The 25,890-nt window shown below is 38.1% G+C and overlaps 2 protein-coding genes and 1 long non-coding RNA gene across 3 annotated transcripts in view; all 3 read left to right on the forward strand.

Annotated features, from left to right (window-relative positions):
- The first annotated feature begins 1,598 nt into the window (after positions 1 to 1,598).
- LOC134314728 (eukaryotic translation initiation factor 4 gamma 1-like) lies at positions 1,599 to 5,833 on the forward strand. The gene is made up of 11 exons (XM_062995422.1): positions 1,599 to 1,669; positions 2,597 to 2,743; positions 2,892 to 2,943; positions 3,122 to 3,316; positions 3,437 to 4,086; positions 4,283 to 4,399; positions 4,557 to 4,796; positions 4,960 to 5,064; positions 5,346 to 5,510; positions 5,609 to 5,739; positions 5,818 to 5,833. Exons 2-11 carry the CDS (start codon positions 2,612 to 2,614, stop codon positions 5,831 to 5,833), a joined length of 1,803 nt encoding a protein of 600 aa, XP_062851492.1. The 5' UTR covers positions 1,599 to 1,669; positions 2,597 to 2,611.
- Positions 5,834 to 5,939: 106 nt separating this feature from the next.
- Positions 5,940 to 6,257, forward strand: LOC134314336 (uncharacterized). The gene is made up of 2 exons (XR_010012370.1): positions 5,940 to 6,059; positions 6,139 to 6,257. It is a non-coding gene; the product is annotated as an uncharacterized LOC134314336 (long non-coding RNA).
- Positions 6,258 to 14,203: 7,946 nt separating this feature from the next.
- The window catches only part of jag2a (jagged canonical Notch ligand 2a), a 34,755-nt gene continuing 23,068 nt past the window's right edge, over positions 14,204 to 25,890 (forward strand). The window contains exons 1-3 of the mRNA XM_062995423.1: positions 14,204 to 14,422; positions 16,179 to 16,505; positions 24,220 to 24,280. Coding sequence (XP_062851493.1) covers positions 14,204 to 14,422; positions 16,179 to 16,505; positions 24,220 to 24,280 — 607 coding nt within the window. The remainder of the gene's footprint in view (positions 14,423 to 16,178; positions 16,506 to 24,219; positions 24,281 to 25,890) is intronic.

Consider the following 25,890-nt stretch of genomic DNA (forward strand, 5'->3'; position numbering starts at 1 on the left):
ACTGTATTCCAAAAATCAATGATTTGCTATTAAGTGCCATAAATGTAAATCACACAAAGTGTTCTTCCTTCAAAAGACTGTTTAGATACACAGCATAGAAGAAGGTCAGCGTTTTCACTTTTGAGATAAAGACCCCAGGCCTCTTTTTAAGGTAAGACCCCATTTTGGACATATGTAAGAAAGTATAACGTGTCATTAGTGATGGCTTAATACAGATGGTTCAACAAATAGAACAACACAAACACAATAATGCTTGTCTACAAGTCAAAACAGCCAAATCGTATCTAACACTAAGCACTCAGGAGAGATGAATTTTCATTTCTTTTTGTATTGCACCCAAGTGGGATGAATTTCCCCTGGCCATGCAAGATGCTAGCTAAGTCTTTTACTGTCTATAAATAAGGACTTAAGACCCTATAATACTCTATAATAATAATAACAATCAATATAATCATGAAAATAATAAACACTAATACTAAATAATAATAATAAGTGTTATTTTAGCCATATTGCCTTCAAACAGAGATTTAGCTCTTTGGTTCTTAGGCTGTTTAAAAAAATTAAAAAAAAAAGTATTATTTTTATGAAATATTTAAAGTACCAAGTGATTGGTGTATTATTATTATTATTATATTATTTATTATTATTATTATTATAGTTATTATAACTATAAAGCTATTGGCTGGATCTAACTGCAGTGGATGGTGGTGCTGATGGTGCAAACCATGGCTGGATTACTGACCGGGCCAGTGGGGCCAGCGCCCAGGGGCCCTTGAGGTCAGGGGGCACCGGGGGGGCCCTGGCCCAAAACATTTTGCGATGCCTATCAACATTTATGATACAATATATTTTTATTTCCGAGGGCCCTCCATTTTAAGGATCCTCTGACTATTAGGGACTTTGACCCCAGGGCCTCTTGGGGGCCCTAGCCATGCTTTTGGGGCCCCTAGCCATGCTTTTGGGCCCTAGCCATGCTTTTGGGCCCCTTATGAAAATGGATGAGGCGTTGTGGCACTGCTCTGACTTTGACTTCTGGCTATTAGGGGTCCTAGGAAAGAGGGGGGCATATTTTTAGAGGGCCCTGGTTATGAGAGCCCCTACCAGGGGGCCCTAGAGAAGAGCAGGGCATACCATTAGAGGGCCCTTGATCACGAGAACCACCTGAACTCACTGTCACTTCTGGCCATTGAATCAGATTTAGTCAGACAGCTTAATTTTGATGAATTAGTGGATGACTTTGCAAGAAAGAAGAGTAGAAAGAAACTTATATAAAATAGATTCTTGTGTTAGGGTTAGTTATTGACAGGTTGTTTAATGTATTAATTTATTTATGTTTTTGGAGGGGGGGGGGGGGCCCAGGGGCCCAGACTATCCTTAATCCGTCCTTGGTGCAAACAGTGTAAATGTGACTGCTTTATTTTGTTAATCAGTAAAAATGGTGTAATTAATTGCTGAAACAGTTTGAATAGAGCAGTTTGAAGATCGCATTCAGAGCAATGAAGTGAGTTTTAATACAGTGTACCACGTGTATGACGTGTGAGTAAGAAACTTTCGAGGCGATGACGTCACAATTGCGGCTCGTCTGAGGGTTCTATTAATGATCCGCTTTCATCTCACACATTACGATTTACACTCAGCACGAATCAACACGTATTCTACACAGCTACAGGTCAGTTTATTTTTATTACCTCTTTATTTCTTAATCTGCACTGATACTGCACTAAATATATAAAGATACATAAAATATAATATACAAAACTTTTATAAAAACAAAACAGTGTAGAAAATAATGTTTAATGCATTTTAAATAAGTAAAAGCAATGTAATTTATATATCTTCACTGACAGATCATTTAAAACTGTGCTTGAACTGGTAATTTAAAAAAAATTACATTATTAATAATAACAGTAGCAGTTAATAGTAAATAATCATTAATTCACTTTGGTTTTTTTTTAGTTTTGATACCTAACATTTATAAAGCATCTCTAGATAGCTTTAAACAGATCTTTCCCATACTATCCAAATATCCAAATTACACAGCCCCCATGTCCTTCCACCATCCCATAATATTTAGCCGATCTAAGTCCTTAAACATAAAAGAATCATCCACCATTTTGGCTCTGTCACTAACCACAAACAACTATTAAATAGTATGTATTATTTGGGCACTACAACATTAGCACTTCGGTCCTAGGTACTATACTCACATTATAGCCTTAGTGTGGACCTGCATCAGAGGGCCCAAATACTTTAAAACTGATATGCAGGAGTGATGTGAATAGCCCTCAGTGTGGAGCCTCATCTGGAGGCTTGTTATGATTTAAGTGTAATATGTCTGCAGAGATGTGTGTAGGTCTCCTTATGGAGCTGCATGAGAAGGCCTAAAATGGTTCAAATGTTGTATGCATGTGCTGATGTGAGTAAGCCACATTGGGGAGCTGCATCAGGAGGCCTATAATGACCAAAGTGTAATATTAAATGTCGGTGTGAAGCTGCACCAGGAGGACTATTATGGTTCATCTGTAATGTGTATGCACTGATGTGTATAGTGATTTCAACCCAAACTCTTGCTCTGTCTTTTCCTTTACTGTTTCAGGCGTATTATACCAAAATGACTGACAAGTTTGAGTGGGTGGCATCTACCTACCCACAGCACCCTATCCCTTCCCTCTACACCCACCCCTCTTCCTCTTCAATGATGATGGCCCCACAGCCTCAGGGCCACTACATCTCTTATGGACAGGTACAGTATTTTGTCTTATTCTACTTTCCTTTAATCTCCTAAGTTAAATATGTGTGCAGTTGCATGTAAACACACAGTTGCGTGTGATGTTGTGTTCACTGTTGTTCTACTCATCAGTAAAAATGACTTTCTTTTTTTCCTGTTGCAGTACTGCTTGCCGTACAAACAGCCTGTGCAGCAGTATCAGTACAGTAATTACGGTAAGTAGCTCTTAAATTACAGACATTTGGTTTGTTTTCTAAATTCACCTATAAATAGTGCAATTTTTCTTTACGTGTCTAAAACAGGCAAACCACCCATTTGTAAAGTCCTTTAGTTAGAAAAGCTGTCTACATACTTTCGGTCATGTAGTTTATTTTTTCTTTTTTCTGGTTTCAGCTACAGGGTACTATAATCAGTACCAACAGTCTGTGGCGTCTGGTATGATCTGGTACCCTCTCTACCAGCATCAGACACCAATGATTCAACAGCAAGTCACGTCTCCTTTGCCCAAAAGAGTCGGCAAGAGGATTACAATCCGAGACCCCAACCAGGGAGGACGTGACATCACTCATGAGATCCTATCTGGATTATGTATGTAGGAATTATAATGATATAGAAGTGTCATGCATGACTAGCTACAATAAACAATATTTAATAATTATGTGTGAATACTTTTCTAATGCTAATTATATTCATGGTTTATTTCTATAGACCGTGAGAGCAAATCTGTGGCAGTTGCTTCTGCCCCTCTACAGAAACATGAGGATCCATCACCAACGTCTTCATCGCTTCCTGCTCCCTCTGTTTTGAATGGCAGTGTGGACGTTCCAGTGGCAGAAGAAGAGATCTGCACTGATTTAGTGAATGTGGAGCAAAATGATTCTGAGATGCTCCCATTGAATAGTTTGGGCTCTGTAGTTGAAGTGCTCCCTGAGAGTGCTTCTGTTTCCAATGTGGTTGAATCTGTTGTCTCACTGACTGTGTCTCCTTCCCCACCTCCAGATATTCCTGATCTGTCTTCACCGAGTGGCAGTGTGGAATCTGGAAAAGATGTGGAACATAACACCATACCTGCAGAACTGATCTGCAGTGGTTTAAAGGAGGAGAAGTCCAAGGATGCTGAGATATCAGTTTCTAACTCCACCTGTATTGAAGTGCCCAATGAGATTAAATCTTTTGCCACTGGAAAAGCGGATAACGAGGACAAGCCAACGTTGGTGCCCTCAGACACAAATCTGTCTGATGATGAGGAGCTCAAGATAAGGAGAGTGAAGACAATGATTGACTTCACTGTGGAAAGAGCAACAACAGAGCCAAAGTCTGCAGTGATGTACGCAAACTTCTGCTACGAACTGAAGGATGTGAGTGAAGTTTCTCCATGTCTAAAGTTAATTATTTAAACAAAATAGAAGAGTTGAAAAGAGAATGTTTCCCAACATGTGATGCTCAGACCTGAGTAAAAAATCCTAAGAGTTATATAACTGAAATCTAATAATCAATTAGTAGATCCATACATGTGAATTTTTTCCTGAATTTGCGCTCGTTAATGACCAGCAGGAAGTGTCCACTATGAAGAAGATGCTGCTCAGCCGCTGCCAGGAGGAGCTTAGAAAGGAGAGGAAACATGACATGGCTCTTGCTAAGAAGCAGAAAGAGCTGAATGATGCCAAAAAGGTGTGTAGTAAAGTGTTAAAAGCATTTGTCCTTTTTTACTTAATAGTTAGGAGATAATGTTTTATAAATCATCGGAAAAAATGTCATTATATATTGAATTATCACATCTGAAAATGTAGGAGGATGACAAATAACACATTACTAACATTTACTGTAGGAAAAAGTTTGGCAGAACTTGAAGAAAGACCTTGAGGAAGAGAAGATCAGGTCCTTCCAATGTTCTCTCCTCAACATGGAGTTCATTGCTGAGCTTTTTAAACGTGAGATGCTCCCCAAGTCATTTATCAACAGCTGGATTGAGCAGAAGCTGGTCGTGAATCCAAGCGAAGAGAACTTGGAGTGTCTCTGCAGGCTGCTATCAATGGCCGGAAAGGACCTGCATGATGAAAATGACACGGTAGGGGTTGGACGATTGGACAATTTTGAAACTGAGATGGACTAGTAATAAAACTGAAATGTTGAATAGTAATAAATGAATGTTTTTTTTTTAATCATTTCTCTTAGTTGTAGATTGTGTGCTGGTATTTTATTGTAGTAACGACGTTTGTCTTTTTGTGTAGTACTTGATGGATCTGTACTTCTGTGCGATCAACAAAATCATCCAGCAGAAGAAGCTTTCATCAAGGATCTGCAGCATGCTGCAAAGCATTGTGGAACTAAGACAGGTAAATACTTTCCCCTTTCTTGGAAGAAATACCTCCTTTATCAGTCTCATCCCATCTCAAGTCTTTTCTTGAGCTTTAGGAAGATGTATTGGTGTGTCATTACTGTTTAGTATGCCATGTAGTTGTAGTAAGGTTTGGTGAGGTTTTACAGTGAGGTTTGGGATGCAACACTTTATCAGTGTAATCGTCAGAAAAGTTGATCCCACCCACAGGCATAAAAGTCTCAGTTTTACAGTGTTGCTGAGCTGTAATTATTTCTTATCATTTTCTGTTTACAAAAGAATAACTGGGTTCCCAAGCGCAAGATTCGGGACACCAAAACCATCAATGTGGACTCAAGTATTAAAAGAGGAAAGCGAGCTATTAAAAAACAGGATGATGGTCCTATGACAGTGACCATCAGGAATCAAACGGACGATACATCCCGCCCCAGCAAGATCAACAAGGTACAAACCAGCATGAGCAAACACCTCCATTCCTTTATCGTGTTTAGTACAGAAATAACTTTAACTTTAAAATAATTCTTACTTTAAAACAATCACAGCCTGGTGCCGCAAATCACAACCAGCTTGATGTGCCTGCAAGAAAGAGCTCATGGGGAAATTGGGGCAATAGAGGTACCAAAGGTTCCCGGGACAGATCCAGCACTGAAGAGAATGGAAGTGCTTATATTAGGCAAGTCAGCCATCTTGTTGTTTTACTTAGGTTTTATGTTCAGCTTTTATTGATTTTATTTAATCATTTCTGCAACAGAACTAAGTTCTGCTAGCCCTTAAGTGGGATTTTCATTATTATGTTAGCACCAAGTTAACAGTGATGCAAGTTTTAGCTTCAGTTTTATCAACACCATGTTCTCTTTTCTCCTGCACAGACAGAACTACAGAAAGAACGAGCACTTCGAGCACTGTGACCGAGATCAGGTCTATTTTAAGTGCTGGGACAGGAGGTACAGAGGACAGGACATGCGTCCTCATTACTAATTTTAGCAACATCAGGTAAGGGATGATGTTTCTACTTTCTTTACAAAACCATCATGTCTGTTCTGAGCTTTAACAATGTTGTTCATATTTGCAGTCCCAAACCAGCTGAAGACTCAAGACAAAGCCAGACTCAAAAGAACATCTGCCTCCAGAAAACCTTCATCAAAAATCAACCATGAGCAATAACATCAATAAAATTTCAAGTCTTGTGCATTTGATTGTGTTCACATTGGGTTTTATTTCTACATCTATACATGAAAAATGATAATGGTGCTAGTAAAAGAAAGAGAGAAAATCATCTGTCCATAACCTGAAGCTCAAGAGTTTGGCAGCAGGACAGAGATCCAAATACAAAAGCTAAAGAAGAAACAGAATTAAAGTTTAAGAGTGATCAAAGTCCTGACTTGAATGCTGTGGTAAAACCTAAAATGAAAAAAATGTGCATCCGATGTATAGAAATGATGTTAAATTCTGTTACAGAGAGGGGTAAATCATTACAGAGAGTGGTAACTCATTACAGAGAGGGGTAACTCATTACATAGAGTGGTAAATCATTACAGAGAAGGGTAACTCATTACAGAGAGTGGTAACTCATTACAGAGAGGGGTAACTCATTACAGAGAAGGGTAACTCATTACAGAGAGGGGTAACTCATTACAGAGAGGGGTAACTCATTACAGAGAGGGGTAACTCATTACAGAGAGGGGTAAATCATTACAGAGAAGAGTAACTCATTACAGAGGGGTAAATCATTACAGAGAGGGGTAACTCATTACAGAGAGGGCTGAATCATTACAGAGAGGGGTAAATCATTACAGAGAGTGGTAACTCATTACAGAGAGGGGTAACTCATTACAGAGAGGGGTAACTCATTACAGAGAAGGGTAACTCATTACAGAGCAGGGTAAATCATGACAGAGACAGGTAAATTAATACAAAGTGGGCTGAATCATTACAAAAACATCATTAAAAAAAGGGGGTACATTATTACAGAGGGGGTAAATTATACAGAGTCAGATAAACTATTACAGAGAGGGGTAACTCATTCCAGAAACGGGTAAATCATTAAAGAGAGGGTACATTATTACAGAGGGGGTAAATCATTACACAAAGGTAAATTGTTATAGAGATGTTAAATCATTACAAAAATAAGTAAATCATTACAGAGAGGGTTAAATTACTAGAGTGATATGGGTGTTGAATTTACACAGCTTTAGTACTGTTGACTGGTTGAGCAATGGAAGGATTTTTCTCACCAGGTGGAGCCACCATCATGTTTATGAGTGAGTTGGACAGTTTGGGAGGATTAGACATTGCACCAGAAGCTACATCTAAAAAATAATGACTTGCCAAGCGGCATCTTCTCACAGTTTCCAAAAAACGACATGAATACATTTTACATTTAATAATGTATAATAATGTATAATCTTAAAGTTTTATTTCTGACAGAAGGCAGACTTGTACAAAAATTAAAGCTCCTTATTGACTTCAAGTTTTATATTTAGGAGGCCCTCAGGAGACCAACAATATATGGACACTTCTTCAAATTATGGGGCTGTTATGGGGTATTGTGGAGTTTATGCAGTGCAGCTCTCTGTGAAACTCTTACTGGCAGGTGAAAAGATGCGGACAGTGACTGCACACTAGCTCTCAGCTCACCAGTGTGGGGGGTGGTACAAGCAGCAAGAAGATTTTAATACAGTAATTGGCAATGCTTAGATTTTTGTGTTTGTGTGTGTGAAAACAAGTGTGGACTTGATTGGATTTAGTGGGATGTTTGTGTGTGTTTTCCTTGGCATTGAGATTTATGAGGGAGTAAATTGTGGGGAAAATCCACCAGTTCTCTTTGTTCATCAGACTTGTCTAACGTGATCTGGGATTAGATTTTGTCTTTAGCATCTTCAAAGGCTATTTCAGCCAAAATGCTAATTCTGTTGTCCTCATGCTGTTGTAAACAGAATAATCATAAATACATCTACATACAATAAAATATTGAACAGCCTGTCTGGCTACATTTGACAAGGACTTGTGATCTCAATACCAATGCACTTCCACCAAGGTTCAACCTGTTGCAGTCTGATACTGATCCAAACATTCAGCAAGTTTTATCATCTGAATAAGTTAGAATTTGTCTGAAATATGACAAAATAAAATATAAGGTGAATAATTCATTATAAAAAACATTATGATTCTTGATGAGAACCTGGAGTGTGTCATTGCATAACATAGTCGGTCTATAATCAATCACTGACAGGATTATTTTTCCTCTAAAACACATCTTTTGAAATTCAACCCACCTTGAATAAGGAACAAAGAACCAAGAGAAACAGGGATCAGCTCAACCATCAACAAACCCTATTCATGTCTACTTACTGGAGCTTGCTGATGACCTGAAGTGGCTGCTTGTAAAGTGGGGAGGTTTAATCTTTCTTGTTTTGGTTTTCCTTTATTTATTTAGATTACTTCTGTTTGTTTAATAAGATAAGATCTTTTGAGTATTAATATTGGCAGAGAGTCTTGAGCATGTAGAGGCAAAATCTCTTTCACCCCAGCATTCCAGACTCTGCTTTGATTTGATTTTTGTAACTTAATGAAATGTAACTTCTATTGTCTTAATGGGCCACAATGTGTTTGTTTCTTTACTGAGGTAGGTGGCTTCATGTTGCCATTTGGGGTTGAGCTTGACCAGGTTACATTGGTAGCCTTTTCCCCAGGTGCTCAGTCCTGGTTCCAGATCTAACATTAGTAATACCCCTCATGAGTATCTATTGGGTCACTCTGAGTCTGACCTCTTTCCTCAGACCTGTTCACCATCTTGATGACCAAGCCCTGAGTTCCATCAAATATGCAAGCCCCCTAAGGACAGCCTTGGAGTAAAGTCTGCTTCATCTAATTAAAAAAGTCAGTTGAGGTTTATGGGCTTCCTCTAGATAAAGACAACAGGACAGACCCTTGAACTTCTGGAGGGATTATACATATTTCACATGTTGCACATGGAATTTCCCTTTCCTTTCCCCATACTCTCCTCTCTTTTGCTTTTTCTTTCTCTCCACACTCCAGTCTCTCCTTCTTCTCAATCAAATGGCAGGAAATTCTTTCATGCTGAAAAATATCCAAACTTGTGAAACAATTACTAATTACTCAGGAACTGTAGGAGGGCCTAAGAAAATTTCCTCCCCTGCCTCGGTCTCTGCTGGGAAACGCTTGCCAGGCGTAAAAAACACCAGCTGATCTACCTACATCTTTTAAAAGAATTCTGACTCATTTTACAGTTTTTCTTCTTTTAAATTAATTTAAGTTTGGTTAAAATATTTTTTTTTTCAGCCCTGCTGATGTCATCGACTTGGTGACATGGTGGTGGTGTGTTAGTGTGTGTTGTGCTGGTATGAGGGGATAAGGCACAGCAGCGCTGATGGAATTTTTAAACACCTCACTGTCTCTGCTGGACTGAGAATAGTCCACCAACCAAAAATATATTCCGCCAACAGCGCCCCATGGGCAGCGTCCTGTGACCACTGATGAAGATCCAGAAGATGACCAACTCAAACAGCAGCAATAGATGAGCGATCGTCTCTGACTTTACATCTACAAGGTGGACCAACTAGGTAGGAGTGTCTAATAGAGTGGACAGTGAGTGATCTGTAGCTGTCAGTCATTGTTAGGTCAGCTATCTAGGTTTGATCTGTGGCTATAACTTCTCTCTCATCTCACAGAGCAACAGAGAGCCACAGAGATTTCCCAGGATTCACTGCATTGAGACGACCATGGAGACAAAAAAGAGAAGCACCTTTTCAAGTCCTTAATCTGGCTGTTTTTTAGAAGTAAACCTGTTTGATCCTCTGATGACAGGTCAAGGCTCGAATCCCCTCCTTCAGTCAATTAAAGAGTGCTGCAAGACATGCACATGCTACTTAAAGTTCCTCAGATCCACAGAACAGACGGCAGGTGAGGGTGAAGGACGTACAAGGTTAAAGGTTAAGTGTGTTCTCTCATACCCCATTAGTTTCACGACCAACCCAAAATAAAGAACTTAACACCCTTAATAAAAGAAGTGGAATTTCCATACACCTGTCAATTGTGACAAGTCTTATTCTAAAGATATTTATACAAAATTTAAAGAAGATTACAAATTTTCCAACAATGACCACCCTATTTTCCTATCAATGAAAAAATGAAATATGTTTGTATTTCATATTTTTGTATACATTTAATATTTCTTGTGAAATAATATTGATAATTCATCAATATTGTCTTCTTTAACAAAGAGGGTTATAATTTAATACTTTTTCCAGAAACCACTGCTACACTATTAATATTATTATTACTATTAGTATGATTATATTTCTACTAATTCTGATAAAATTATCACTGCAATTTTATTATTGTTTTGGGGAATTGCTACAATTCTAGGAGCTTTGATAGACTTGTGCTACTTTGTGAGCATTGTTACTCAGTGCCACTGACAGTGTTCATGTGAATAAAAATCTCACTACCTCTTGTTGGTGTTTTTCATGTCTGTACTTGCAAACTGTTTGCTTACACAGTTTAGATAATCTCTACTGTACATACAGTTTATTTAAAAGTATTTTACTGCGTTATTTACACTGATGTTATTACAATCTGAACCCTGTCAAGTTCATGTTTGTTCTGTTTCTTCAGATTGTGCTAGTAATTGTTCAAATATATTTCTGGATATAACTGGTAATGAGATAAATAATAACTATATATAGGGAAATTTCCCTTCTTTCTTTTTAGGCATGCAATTCAATGGTCTGGTTCAAAAAACAAGATTAGATTTGTGATGTCACCCAAATTCCGGTAGTGATAAGAGTAGTAATTATAGCATTACAAAGATTATCTTGTATTCATCTTGTTTAATCATGTTAGTGGGCATGTTTACACTTTTAGCAATTAGCCAGTGTTCCTATTTCTAAGTTGTCAAGTGTATTTCATCAGTGCTTATTATAATGTCTTTATAGCACAAACTGATGGTTTACTGATAGTAATTGTTCAGAAGAGTTACATGAAATAGAAGTATATCAAGAATATAACATGCTACACAAATCAGCACACAGTTAAAACCACATACGGTTTATTTTCAGACAAAGCACTGGTTAAAATGTTATTAAGATGAAGTGAAATCCTAAAACTGGTGGTTGTAGTTCATAGAGTCCCAACCAATAATAATAGAAGGCATTTTGTGCCACTCCAGACTTGCCATTTAGACCCAGCCTGGATAACAGATAACAGTATAGCTCCAAGCTAGATGACAGGGTGAATCCTAAACTACTTCAGGGTGTAAAACATAATAATATATGCTCACATCATGTAGTGCACACATGTAGACAGTAGCAAGCCATTTAGGATACAACCAGTCTTTTGTTATACAGAGTGGCAAAAACAACCTGAAAGATATAATTATGCTACTTAAACCAAAAACAACAATCTCTTAATACCATTTTGGCACGTTATTGAAGTTTCAAGTCTCAGATCATTTCTGTGGATATAACTCTGGTCTACTATTTAAAAGATTGCTTTTAAGTGTACAGACTTACTATCATGACATTCTGATGACACATGACCATTAAATTAACATAGTCTCTACAAGCTAGAGATAAAATTGCTAGTTTAGCCAATTCAGTAGCTAGTTATTGACCTTCTAGTTAATCGGCTAAACAGACTTAAAATCAACAGACCTAAAGTCAAAAATACTACAGTCACAGATACCTAGGCACATAAACATGAAGGCATGATAACTTGGAAGCTAGCCACAATCTAAAAGAAGCAACATAACGCTTATCTTCTTAGCTAACAGGTTAAACAGCATTTAACATAAGTTAATAAATCAGCATTTACACATTGTTATTGTAGTTGATTGTCTTGCTAGAATCAAAATGAATGCAATCAACACTCTAAAGCTAAAGACTAGGGGAAGGCTAAACAAACCTCTGTGCAACGACCTATGTCTATATGTTACAAATAACAGAACTACTGTAGCAAATTCAATATCTAGGTAATAGAATTGTAGCTGACTGGTACCATAATCAACATGCTAACCTGTAAGGTTAAAAACATTTAATCATGTTCGTGCTAAAGAAATCTAGCAAGCATTGAATGCTAGTCAGATTTCCGAAAGTGTTTTGCTAGTGTTGAATGCCAGTCTATTAAAGCTATGAGGAGAAAAAAGGTTTGTTATCTTTTCAAAGAGATAGCTTGTTGTCTTTTTCCATCGTACTATTCTGTTCCCCCTTGTTCCTCTTTGTCTACATTTTTAAGCCTTAATTTTGGCAACTGATAAGATCACAAGGAACAGAATGGTCAATGTTCTAAAGACTAATCTGAGGCATTAAACTGACTTAGCTCTCCTTCATCCCCTGCTTTTCATCCTATAGCCTATAATTCAGGTCTCAATACCTTTAAGCCAAGAGCTTCAAATTGGAGCCAATAATTAGGCTACCTGGACTTAAATACAGTTGTGCTTGTTTTTTTTTTTTACTGTTCTTTTCTCTCTTACACCCCTTCATTTTCTTATTTAATCTTCTTTCTTTAATGTAAGCCTGATACTGCTTCATTCATCTACACTTCTTTACCCACCAGTTTTAAGCTTTTTGCATAATAATATCATTTGTTTATCTAACTTTCCTATTTTTTAAATTGTTCTATCCAGTAGAACATAATGATTTTGTTAACCCTCAGACTGTTAAATATTAATTATAAATTGTTTATAGCTGTATTTGGCAGAGTTTGGTATTTGTTGTGTTCTATTTTAGATAAAACCTGAAAAATATTAGCACATTATGTGCTCTGGGTGATAAGGGAACATTGTGCTTAAAACTATTAGGTTGTTACACAGATAGCTAGAGACACTGCTAGTTCCTCACCAAGTGTTTAGCTACAATGTAAAACCATTAGAACAAGCAGAATCTGAGGCATCCTTATTGCATGGCAACTTCGAAGTAATGCTTGGTTGACTGTGGACGATGTCACCCATGTTCCAGCAGCTTTTATTGTTCATCTTGACAAATTTCCAAATTACTGATCCACATTGTAACTGATGATAAGATTCAATTCATCATATACAGTAATTTGTACATAGAATAAATTGAAAGCTATTGTAAGTATTAAAACTGGTCAATAAAGTCTAGATTACATTACAATACTGTATATGTTGGGTCACTTGCTATTTTAAAGGTATCTCTTAAACGTCTTCAATTGAATGGGTGAGTATCAGCAGAGGGCGCAAACAGATCCACCAAAATATCTGTGGACACTACTGTCAAAATTTTGGGACTATCAAGAAAAATTCTCATATCTTTTTGTAAGAACCATCGTTATTTATTCTTTATTTTGTTTTGTTTGGAGGTCAGTGCATTGAAGCAATGGCATCATGAATGACTGTTTTGTCACCTTACCTTTCTGTAAGTCATAATTCTGATAAGAAATGTGTTTGTTTACTAGGATTTCACCTCACTTGCATGTCTTTGGACTGTGGGAGGAAACCGGAGCACCCACAGTAAACCCACGCAGACACGGGGAGAACATGCAGACTCCATACAGGAAGGACCCGGACCGCCCCATCTGGGGATCAAACCCAGGACCTTCTTGCTGTGAGGCGACAGTGCGACCCACTTAGCCACCATGCCGCCCGATAAGAAATGTGTAATAGGTATAAGCAGTTGATATATAAGGATGTAATCTTTGCAGTGCTTTTGATGTGAAACATTAAAGTCTGCAGGTTTATATTGGGGTGAAGTATTTTTGACTTACACTTGGTGTATTACACTGTAATTACACTCTAGGCTGAGTAAAAATTGGAAAACCTTAAAATACACTGCTGGGGTTCCTCAGGTGTGAGGGGAAACTAACTGGTCACATATTTAGTACATTTTTCAAAAGTTTGATAACATCATGTGGTTGGGTTTACCATGTTTAGTGCCATACAGGTGCTGGCATCATGTCCATTGTTCAATTAATACTTTTTTTTTGCTGCTAAATCATTTTCCATCTTTTCAAATTCAATTAGCTTTAAACATCAATTCTTTGTACCGCCTACCTGCTCTGTGATTGGTTGTTTTCAGGCAGTATTAAGATTGGTGGTTAGTGATTGGCTATCTAATCAATCAGTCAGTCACAGTTGTTGCAGCAGCGCTTGAGTGAGTATGAAGGCAGCAGATCTTCACCTCTGTGTGTGTGAGAGTGTGTCTGAGGTAACGGACTGTGCTCGTGCAGCCGCAGATGTCGCCTGTCAGGAGGAACTGTATCATGGAGAACCAGCTTTTGCCCTCCGTGTCGTTACCCTAAAACTTACCGGAGTCATGTGGAGTTTTACCTGCGCTTACTTTCACATGCTTTGCCTGGTCTTGACATTTTGGATTGAGGTGAGCTTTAATTTTGACCGTTAATCCTAACGGAATTCAGCGCCTGTTAAAAAGCTGAAATATTTTATCATGAAAGCTGCTGAAGCTTCTGTTTATTCAGTAATTATTCAATACTTAATATTTATTAATGTATTAAATATACTATTAATCTTCTGTGCTAATACAAAATGGAATACAGTTTAAACCAATAGTTTACATACTATAGTCTAAATTCCAATTCCTCATTGTGTACATATAAATAAGGCTAGTATGACTTCACCTATTGCAAAGCATTGGTTGAGAGGAAAAGCCAACCTGCCCTTTTCATTTGAGGAAAAATGTCTGCATTAAATAAAGAAATTGCTGGAACATGGCTTCAAAATATACTTGCTGGAGTGAAGTTTGTTGCTGATCACATAGACAAATAAAAAACAACAACAAAAAGGTGCTTCTTATGGATAGAAATCTTAAAGCCCATGGCACATGAAAGCTTGATTGATTGTGGAAGTGTCAATCATGTTAATTAAAAACTTTTTACACAATCATTGTAATTGCTGTATGTGTTTTTTGATTCAGCAGGTTTTTAGAAATAATAAATGTATCAATTTTATTTTTGGCAAAGAAGTAGGTGTTCCGCATATCCAGTCACAGAAAATGAACATACAAGTCCATTACAAGTGTCTGTACTCGGTCTCTGGCCGTGTCTTCCAGTAATCATTTCGAAGGTCTGGTGCTTTAGGTAAAAAAGGTCTCATCCAGAGGAAACACTTCTTTTTGAGCATTGTACCACACTGCAAATTTAAACCCAAATCAATCATTTTACCAGCTCTTAATTCTGGAAGACTTCCATCAACACGACCTGTCACACCCCAATTTTAATAACTGTGCTGAATTTTAAAATTTAAACAGGCGATGGTTAGATGAGCTTTGGGGTTGAAGGCAATAATTCTGACATTAAAAAGGATGAATTGTGATATAATTAAACATTTTATGAGACTTCAACATTTTCAACATTTTAATGATGTCATAGCATTGCAGAAAATTGGGGATTTGCTTATTTATTTGTAGACACAATATACCAAGGGTGGTTTTATATCTGAAACTTTTCCCCCCAATTAAAATCACTCAAGGGTTATTTCAAATAATCCTAATAGTCAAATACATCCAATTTCTGCCTAAATGACACACCCAGTTTTAGGACTTTTTTCTTTATCCAGAAAGCTCATAGGATTGAACAAATGTACAGTATAATGTTACAGAAAATAAACTGCTAAATACTACAATGAGAGTTTACCATGTTGAAATTATTATGATAACACCAAAAAAAAAATGTAGGGCTTTTAAAAACTTTATTTTGAACCTTTTCAGTGAGTGTAAGTAGGAATGTGTGCAGTTATAGTGGCTGATAGCTCATACTAAACTGGAGTTATTCAAGTTGTAGTCCATATTGGTCTCCTTGGCATCTCCAATGGTAGCCAAACCTTTCCAACCTATATTACACAAAATATGTTGAATCATGGGTTGCCTGTATTTCTTGGTGCCATTATATAATAAATGTGTGGTGTCGTCAACTTTTCATATATAAACTGTGTATTCAACTGCACCTGCATGCGTTTTTACAGCTTTACCTCTTCTGCATGCATGCCCAGTTTTCTCACCCCCTAATTGGTCAACAAACTGAATAAATTCCTGGTCAAATCCATTAGACATTCACCTTTCATATTCATTTAATAATGAAATCTAAATAGAGTATGTGTTTTCTACATGTCTTTTTTAGGTGTGTCGGGCGTCCGGATACTTAGAGCTGCGTGTGATCAGCGTGGAGAACAGGAGCGGCAAGCTTGCAAATGGTGCATGCTGCGGTGGAGCAAGGAGCGTTCCGCAGGAGCAGGATCAGGATCAGTCATGTGGCAGTGTGCAGTGCAACACATATTTCAGAGCATGCCTAAAGGAGTACCAAGTGGACGTCATGACCTCAGGCCCTTGTACTTACGGAACTGCAAGTTCAGCCGTGATTGGTGGGAATTCAGTTCGATTTGCTGGTAATCGGAATAAAGGAAACAATGTAGGGAATATAATCATTCCCTTTCAGTTTGCATGGCCGGTAAGTCCACCATCCATCCACACATCCATCCATACAGCCATCCATACATCTATCCATCCACACATCCATACATTTATTCATCCATGCATTTATTTGTCCATTCATCCATTCATATATCCATCCATTCATCCATCTCTAATGACTAAACATGACTTGAATAACTGATGTGTCTACAAACCTGTTACTGAACTAACCTCAGAACTGCTTTGCAATAGTAATTGGTTTAGTTGCATTAACGACATTTAGCAGATTATTTTATCCACAGTGACTTACAGTTATGACTGAATACCATAGAATCAATTAAAGGTTAAGGGTCTTGCTGAGGGGCCCAACAGTGGGAACTTGGCAGTTATGGGGATTGAACTAGAAACCTTTTCATTACTAGACAGTACCATTACCACTGAGCTATCACTGTCTAGTTTCAACAATAATGTGAACATGTGCACAGTGTAGAAAAATGTTGAAGCTTTCAGTATCAAGTAAGCAATACATTTGCAGAGTGTTTTACCCTGATGAAAGCAGAGAGATCGTATGAAATGTACTGTTATTAAAAATAATGATAATAATATAACATTGCTTTATCTTTATATTATTTAGCACACAGACCATGATGGAGTTCTGCATGCTTTTGTGCTCATGTGATACATTTTCATCCTGTACTTTTTTTTAGGTGTTTAGTTCTGCTGGATCATCTATTTTCTTGTTCTGACAAAACCTACCAAGTCTGATCATGAACTCATTTGGCTGAATGAGTTGTGTCGGAACAGGAAAGTCACTTAAGTGTGTTGAACTTACAATACAAAACACCAGAATTTAAGAAAACATGATACAGATCTTGATATAAAGCAGAGCACTGTAAACATACTGGGTTTCTGGCACGGTTCAGCCTCTCTAGCTCACTTTTAAACTGTCCTCATCTTCCAGACAACATAAAGCATTTGCTTTTACGTTCAGCGCTGAAATAATTTAACACCAGCTTAAGATTCTTCTCACTGCTTCCTCTGAACTGTGATGCTTATTGATGGTGAAGCTGCAATATTCATTCAGAATAATGGATCCAATACACAAACTACTTTATTACGTACAATAAATAAATAATTAGGTAAAAATTAGTTAATCCTTATATTCCTCATATAAAATGTAGTTAGAAGATCTGAAATAAAGAGGTGTGACAGAGGCAAAAATAGGAAAAGAACAGAGAAGAAACGAATACCTTTTGATGTCATATAATCCAATATTCAAACAAACATTTATATCTTTTATCTTGTAAAAAAAACACTGATAATTATTTCATTTTTACCAAACAAATGTTAATTTAGATTTGAGATGCATCAGGCAACCTGACTCATAATCTAATGGAATTAGGAGCTGCCTGAAGATTCCCACCCCAACCCCAACATCTGACTTTAATACTAGTGTAAATATAATCACATTTAATGCAGCATTCTTATAAAAATAGAATGTATAGAGAATTGTGTTAAAATGCTAATATGCCATAGGCTTGGTGTTGTGCAGGAGGTGACATAGTTTAGATAGGTGGGACGATGAGACTAGACCTGGCATGCTCAGAATGATGTGATTTTCACAGATGAAAAACGGGAAAAACTAATATTTTTTGACATCCTGACATTTATACCTTTGCTTCATATTTAATGCATTTTCCTAATTGCAGGATTATCTGTTTTCATTGTCCTGTACACACTTTGTACGCATCAGTGTTATTTGGGCTCCAGTTTGTCCCCAGGCTTTTTTAGCTGTATAAAACACAAGAAATGTTAACATTTTACACACATTTGTTTTGGATGATACTGACGTCACTCTAACATGCAATTTTCTAATCTTCAAATCTTCCCTTTGTTTTAGGGCGCTAACCTAAATGAACCAGCATTAGTACAAAAACCACTCATAGTTTACACAACATGGGGAGGGGAAAAACATAATTCCAATGAGAACTTTGATATTTCCCAAGCTGTGGGGTCACAGTTCCCACACGAATATTAATAATTACCACAACACAGTGGGATAACAGGATATCATTTTGTTATAGCAGTTGTCTTGGTGGTCTCCAAATTAAAAGAATAAACCAGTTTAGCTAATTAAATACAGTCTGGCTAGAATCCAGCAGTACTGTAGAATGTTATTCATACTTATTAAATTTAAGGATTAAAGACAAGCTGGGATCAACAATTTAAGAAAATTTCCTAAGAGCTGAGAAAAAAAGCTTTTAAAATATATCAGCCCGGAAAGTCTCTAGAACTCAGCTGAACCACAGTGAGAGCCATTATCTATCTATCTTGGACTAGTGCTCTTTTTTTTTTGTTTTTTTTTTTGCATTTTTTAAAATTTTCCTCCCAATCTAGTTGTATCCAATTACCTGATTGCATTATACTTCCTCTCTACTGATGTTGATCTCAACCCTGGTTGAGGATAGCCGAGACTGACACACGCCCCCTCCGACACGTGTGCAGTAGCCGACTGCATCTTTTCACCTGCACGAGGCGAATTCATTTGTGGATCAGCTTTGTGTTTCAGGAGAGCCACACCCTAATCAACACATTATCCCTCGTCTCTGTGCAGGTGATCAGCCATCAAAGGTTGTAATTGCCTCAGTTATGAGCCCCCATCTGGCACCCCCCTGGAACAACAGCCAATTGTTGTTTGTGTAGGTGATTTTTGATTTTTGAGCCGATAAGTTTAAAATATCAGCTCTGGTGTGCTAGCGTGTTTTATCGCTGCACCACCTAAGCGCCCAGAAAAAAAATTAAAGAACTGCAGATGTCTCCCACCTCAGCTAGGGTCAGTGTTAATGATCTCACAATACTAAATAGCCAGAAACGTGGTGGTGGTTGTGTGATGGTATGGGGGTGCTTTGGTGCATAATGACCTAAACAACACGCTGCTATTAAAACAATGATTACCACACTATTATGGAAGGTTCTTACAGAAAATGTAACATCATCTGTCTGTCTGCTGAAGCTGAGGTGTTATTGGGTCATGCAGCAGGCCAGAGATCCAAAAAACAAGTTTACATCTAAATGGCTGAAAAGTTTGGAGCTGTCAGTAGAGATGCTGTTGTGACCTGAAAGCAGAAGTTAATGTCTGATTTCAAGCAGTTCTGTGAAGAAGTGTGTACCTCACATTCCTCCACAGTGATGGGAAAGATTGCACAGGCAGTTAAGGGGACAAATACTTTCATTTCTTCGTGTAATAACAGGAGGGCACTCAGAAAGGGGGCGGATACTTTTTACAGTTTAAACAGTTTTGGTGTTGGGAATTAAGTCTGGATTAAATAGCTTCACACATGATGACACAAACACTCCTCTGTGCTAAAAACAGTCACCCCCCGCCCTATTCCAGTAACTCCTGAGTTTATTTTCAACCTTTCCTGTCCTTATTCTTGACCATGACTGAGACTCGGCTTTATGTCTTACAGTCACAATCTGCTCTCGATTTCAGTGCTCACACACTCTTGGCCGGGTGCAGCTGTGTTCCTGACATCTTCTTCACTTGGACTGTAGATTCATGTTCACTTCCACAGAAATGACTTTTTTAATGGGACAGGACAAAACATGCAATGCATGAATGAAACAGACATGAGTCAGGAGCTTCAGTTCATGTTCACATCAAACATCAGAAAAGGGGGAGATTGTGATCTGAGTGATTTTGACAGGCGTGGTTGTTTGTAGCCGACGGTCTAGCATTAAAACATCTTCAGATCGTAGTGCAAAACATTACTCATATTTCAGTTGTGTGTGTGTGTGCATACTCGGCTAAGGTACTGGACAAGTGGCGCTCGGGTGGCGCAGTGGTAAAATATGCTAGCCCAACAGTGCTGAGATCTCGAGCTCTCAGCTATCAGCCGGCCACCTACACAGACACGATTGGCTGTGTGTCTGTTAGGGGTGGGACAATGGCTAAACAGGGTCTTCTCATTACTGCTGGCTTATTGATGGCGGCTGCACAATGAGACAGGGGATAATGGAGATCAGTGCATGACTCCCCATACGGATCCCCATACGAACCTGCCTCATGCAGGTGAAAAGATGTGGTAGGTACTGCACACATAGCAGAGGGGGTGTGTGACGGTTGCGACCCTCAGTCAGGAGTGGAGGTCAGATTGGGTAACTGAACACAATTAGATTGGGAGAAAAACTGGAGGACGAATACAGAAAAAAACAGAAAATACAAAAATGGTACTGGACCAGTAATTAAAATGTTGCTGATTTAAACCCCATCACTGCCAAGCTGCCACTGTTGGCCCCTGAGCAAGGCCCTTAAACCTCAGTTGCTTACATAAGTGTAAATGTAAATGACTGAGAAACAGACACACATCCAAAATGTTTAGTGGCAGTGGTAGCCTAGTGATTAAGGTACTGGACTAGTAATCAGAATGACCAAGTTGGGCCCCTGAGTAAGGCTCTTAGTCCTCAAAGTTTGGGATTGTAGTAGTCACAATTGTAAGTTTGCTTTGGATCAAAGTGTCCGCTTAATGCCGTAAATGTGAATGTTCACACCTAAGACCAGGAACTGCTCAATCCTGTATTATCATCCACTTCATCAACAGTAACATAAAAATATACAAACTAAACTGATCCTGGCTGCAGGTGGTGCAGCAGCCCAGTACGCTACCCCACTACTGCTATGATCTGGATGTTTACACAGAAATGATTGGCTGTGTCTGAGCTGGGGTGGAGTGTAAAAAACCTAAGATGGATTGGCACCCTGTCCAAGGTATTCCTGCCTTGTGCCCAGTTAGCGCTTTTCCAGCAAAAGAGCTCTGGTTCTTGAACCGGTTCTGTTCAGGTTTCTTCGAACCTTGGTGTTTTGTAGAGAACCGACTCGCGTTTCCACCAGTTTTTGGGAACCAAGCATGCATCATCAACGGTGGGCATTACACAACGATAGTAAAGAGTAGTGATGTGATGGTGAAGCGTGTAGATTATGTGCGGATCCGCGTCGGTGGAAAAGGGGTAATTGTTTCCCAGTGGAACCAGACATGCCATAACCCTTACCAGGATAAATCGGTTGATAAAAATGCATTATTTTATATTTCTTGTTCTGCAAACAGTACAAATCCATTTTTTACTTCACAACAATTCAAATCTGAAAACTGTTGATCCTTTGTGACTGTTGTTGTAAAAATGCATTTGGATGAAGTTCGATGATTGAGAATTGCAGATTGTTCTGATCTTGAAATAACCATGCTGACCTCACCCCCCCACACACACACCCACTAGTCTGTTCTCACTGCTCATCTGGTTTATTACTGAGCTAATCAGTCACTACAGCGTGGGAATCAGCTTATTCCCATATTCACACTGTTATGATTCACACACACACACACACACACACACACACACACACACACACACACACACACACACCTTGAGTACCATCTTAAATGCTCTTTTAAACCCTCATTCACACTTTTCAGTGAGGGGGGAGCATCGATGCTCGTAAATCAAGTTCTCTTCACATATCATTCATAAAAATCATTTTATTTCTGTAGTTTTCAACTAATTTAATCTATAAATTTAAAGCTGTAAATGAATCCGCCAAATATGTCAGTTGGAATGTAGAATGTAGCATTATAATTAGGGAAAAAGTGCTTAATTTCACTGATCTCATTTTTCAACAATCACAGAATTCACAGATTCCCCCCCTGTGTCCACTGAATTGGTTGGGATTGTTTTTAGCTGCTTTAGACTCTGACATCTTGGACATTTTGACTAAGTGATTACTAACTGAATTGCCGTGGGATTGCTAGGACTGCCTTATAGTGCAAATTATTCAGTTAACATAAGGCACTTGATTGCTTCGTAAATGAAAAACGTTAAAACGACTCATTTCACTGTCCACGACAGGATCATGACCATGAATTAGATAGGGCTTTACTTTGAATCACTTTGAATCATTTTAGTGATTCAAAGGTTTAATAAAAATACTACTAATAATAATAATAACAATTAAAAGTTTAATATGTTTATTGCAGAGATGGAAAGTAACAAATTACATTTACTCGCGTTACTGTAATTGAGTAGTTTTTTTGTGTACTTGTACTTTTTAAAGTAGATTTTACAACCAGTAATTTTATGTTTTGTATTAGGAATTGTAATTCGCTACATTTTAAATACCATCCGTTACTGAGTAAAGAAAACACTAAAAAAATCGCGTCTGGGAAACTGCTGCAGTGAATTCTGCAATGGGGAGTCGGATCTTTTGGCTCGGTTCCTTTTAAAGAGCCGTTAAAAAAAATGGCTCTTCATTCTTTTGTTCAGGCAGCGAGAGGCGCTACTGTAACTGTAATACAGCCCCAATATTAATATCAATGATGAACAATCATCTAATTCAAACAACACTTAAATGAGAAAAAAAAGATTGTTGTCAAAAGTATACAAATTGACAACAAGTATGTTTTAATAACAAAAATAGTTTAAAATAATTGCAATAAATCATCTGTTGTATAACTTGTAGCTAAACTGGGGTTACATTTCATTTCATTACATTCCGCTTGGTAATACGTGATAAACTACATATACCTGTATATATGTAATGACTCCCAAAGGCACGACTCGGTTCCTTTCGTTCATTTTAAAGAGCCATTCAATAGAATTGGATTGTTCACGAACAACCCATCACTAGTGGTTATACAGTTTGAAAAAGTTTTATGGGATGGTCTGTACTAAAATCACACATTACACATCCCTAAATGTTTTAAATGTTGTATCAACGTGTTTTTTCTATTATATTTGAATAAAAAACAACTATTGTGAGATTTATATCCACTTGTCACCCTCTCCTTTAAAAAAAGTAACTAAGTAACGTTTACTCTGAGTACATTTTAAATGAGTTACTTTTTACTTGAGTAGATTTTTAGACTAGTAACTTTACTCGTACTTAAGTAAAAATTCATTAAAGTAATAGTACTTTTACTTGAGTACAATATTTTAGTACTCTTTCCACCTCTAGTTTTTTAAAGCAATAAGCCACGAGAGGCCGTGCATTACTGTGATTTTAGCACGGGGATGACGTTTTTGGCACGACGCAAAGCGGAGTGCCTAAAACTTCTTTCCCCGTGCTAAAATCATAACAGTAATGCACGGTCTCGAGTGGCTTATTGCTTTTATAAAACGGCGGTCAACATAAAATATAATAAATACAACAATGTTTAATTCATAAATGTATTTATTGTGTATAAACTTACAATAAAGCATTCTTCCGCTACGCAAAATAGTTCGATTAACAGTGTTGCTAGGCAACATGAGGGCGAAAATAACTTTTCTATTCAGTGGCGTATTAATATGGAATGATGTGAGGTGGTCCTAGGTGTGCGTTTATCGGGGATTTTACAACGGCTTCGAACGCGGCTCAGCCAATCAGATTTTAGGACCGGAACTATCCGTTTTATAATGTTAGATTTAGAATGGTAACTTATGAGGCAGTGTATATTTTGTCAGGGGTGCAGAATTTAGCATTTGTGTTGTTTTTTTTATGAATAAAAATCAAAGAAAAAAGAAAAAAATTTAGTTTTTTGATTGATTTAAAGTAAAATGAGAAAATGATGAACGTTGAGTGTTTTACCTTTTTGCATTTGTACAGCGATAAAATTAAGTGTGATTAAGCTGTGATGAGCAGTGAAGCACAAGTTTGTGTGTTTGTATATGTGCTTCATGCACTGTGTGTACTGATGTGCAGTGTGTTTTATCTTCTCTAGCGAGCATACACACTGATTTTAGAGGCGTGGGACTGGGACAACAGCACAACCAGGAATTACAGTAAGTACAACTTAACACTCATTTTACAGAAGTTCCTTGACTACCAGATGTGTCGGGTGCAGTTAGGTCACATTCTGCACAAACACCTTACATATCCCATTTTCTCTGCAAATTAATACAATGGTTCTTAATTCTCATGCACAGTTCTTCATGATGAGATGTATAAAGGCTCTAAAAGGTTTAAGGTTAGTAGTTTATTATGTGGACATAGGAGGAACATTTCCAGCATGAGCCCCCCTTCCTGGTGCGGATGAATCAAAGGCGTGTTTTGTGTGTGAATGTGTGTGTGTGTGTGTGTGTGTGTGTTTGAGCTTTTTTCTGGATGGACAGCTGCAACACTACTGCCATGTGTAATTTTATTTGAGTGTATGTACACTGGCATAGATGACTGAAGGCTCTGACATGAGCTGGTTAGCTTGTTAAATACAGATCAGACTGATACGGCAGAGTTCAGGTACGCTATGCTACAGAGCTGGATAGGTATGTACTGATTAGTGATGGGAGGATCTGATGGTTTTTTTGATGGTACAATATGTAAGAGCAAACACACACACACACACAGCTCACGCTCCTGTGTTTACAAAACAGAGCCAGAAACAGCACAAATAACACATAATACACTGATCAGGCATAACATTAAAACCACCTCCTTGTTTCTACACACACTGTCCATTTTATCAGCTCCACTTACCATATAGAAGCACTTTGTAGTTCTACAATTACTGACTGTTGTCCATTTGTTTCTCTACATACTGTTTTAACCAAGACCCCCACAGGACCACCACAGAGAAGGTATTATTGTTTAGGTGGTGGATCATTCTCAGCACTGCAGTGGCAATTACATGGTGGTGGTGTGTTAGTGTGTGTTGTGCTGGTATGAGTGGATCGGACACAGCAGCGCTGCTGGAGTTTTCAAACACCATGTCCACTCACTGTCCACTCTATTAGACACTCCTACCTAGTTGGTCCCTCTTGTAGATGTAAAGTCAGAGACGACCGCTCATCTATTGCTGCTGTTTGAGTTGATCATCCTTGAGACCTTCATCAGTGGTCACAGAACGCTGCCCACTGGGCGCTGTTGGCTGGATATTTTTGGTTGGTGGACTATTCTCAGTCCAGCAGTGACAGTGAGGTGTTTAAAAACTCCATCAGCGCTGCTGTGTCTTATCCACTCATAGCAGCACAACACACACTAACACACCACCACCATGGTATTGTTACTGCAGTGCTGAGAATGACCCACCACCCAAATAATACCTACTCTGTAGTGGTCCTGTGGGGGTCCTGACCATTGACGAACAGCATAAAAGGGAAACAGGTGGACTACAGTCAGTAATTGTAGAACTAAGAAGTGCTATACAGTGAGTGGAGTTGGTAAAATGGACATTGAGTGTAGAAACAAGGAGGCGGTTTTAATGTTATGGCTGATCGGTGTACATCCATTAAATAACAAAATAATACATCCACTCATTTTAGCATGTTTGACAGGTACAGTACAATACCAACTTTCTCCACATGGTGTGTGTATGTGTGTGTGTGTACTTCTATTCTTAAATGTTCCATACTTACTTAGTAGTTCTTGAGAGTGAACATAATGTTTAAGGCTTTGC

The sequence above is a fragment of the Trichomycterus rosablanca genome, chromosome 5 (assembly GCF_030014385.1).
Source record: "Trichomycterus rosablanca isolate fTriRos1 chromosome 5, fTriRos1.hap1, whole genome shotgun sequence".
NCBI classification, from domain to species: Eukaryota; Metazoa; Chordata; class Actinopteri; order Siluriformes; family Trichomycteridae; genus Trichomycterus; species Trichomycterus rosablanca.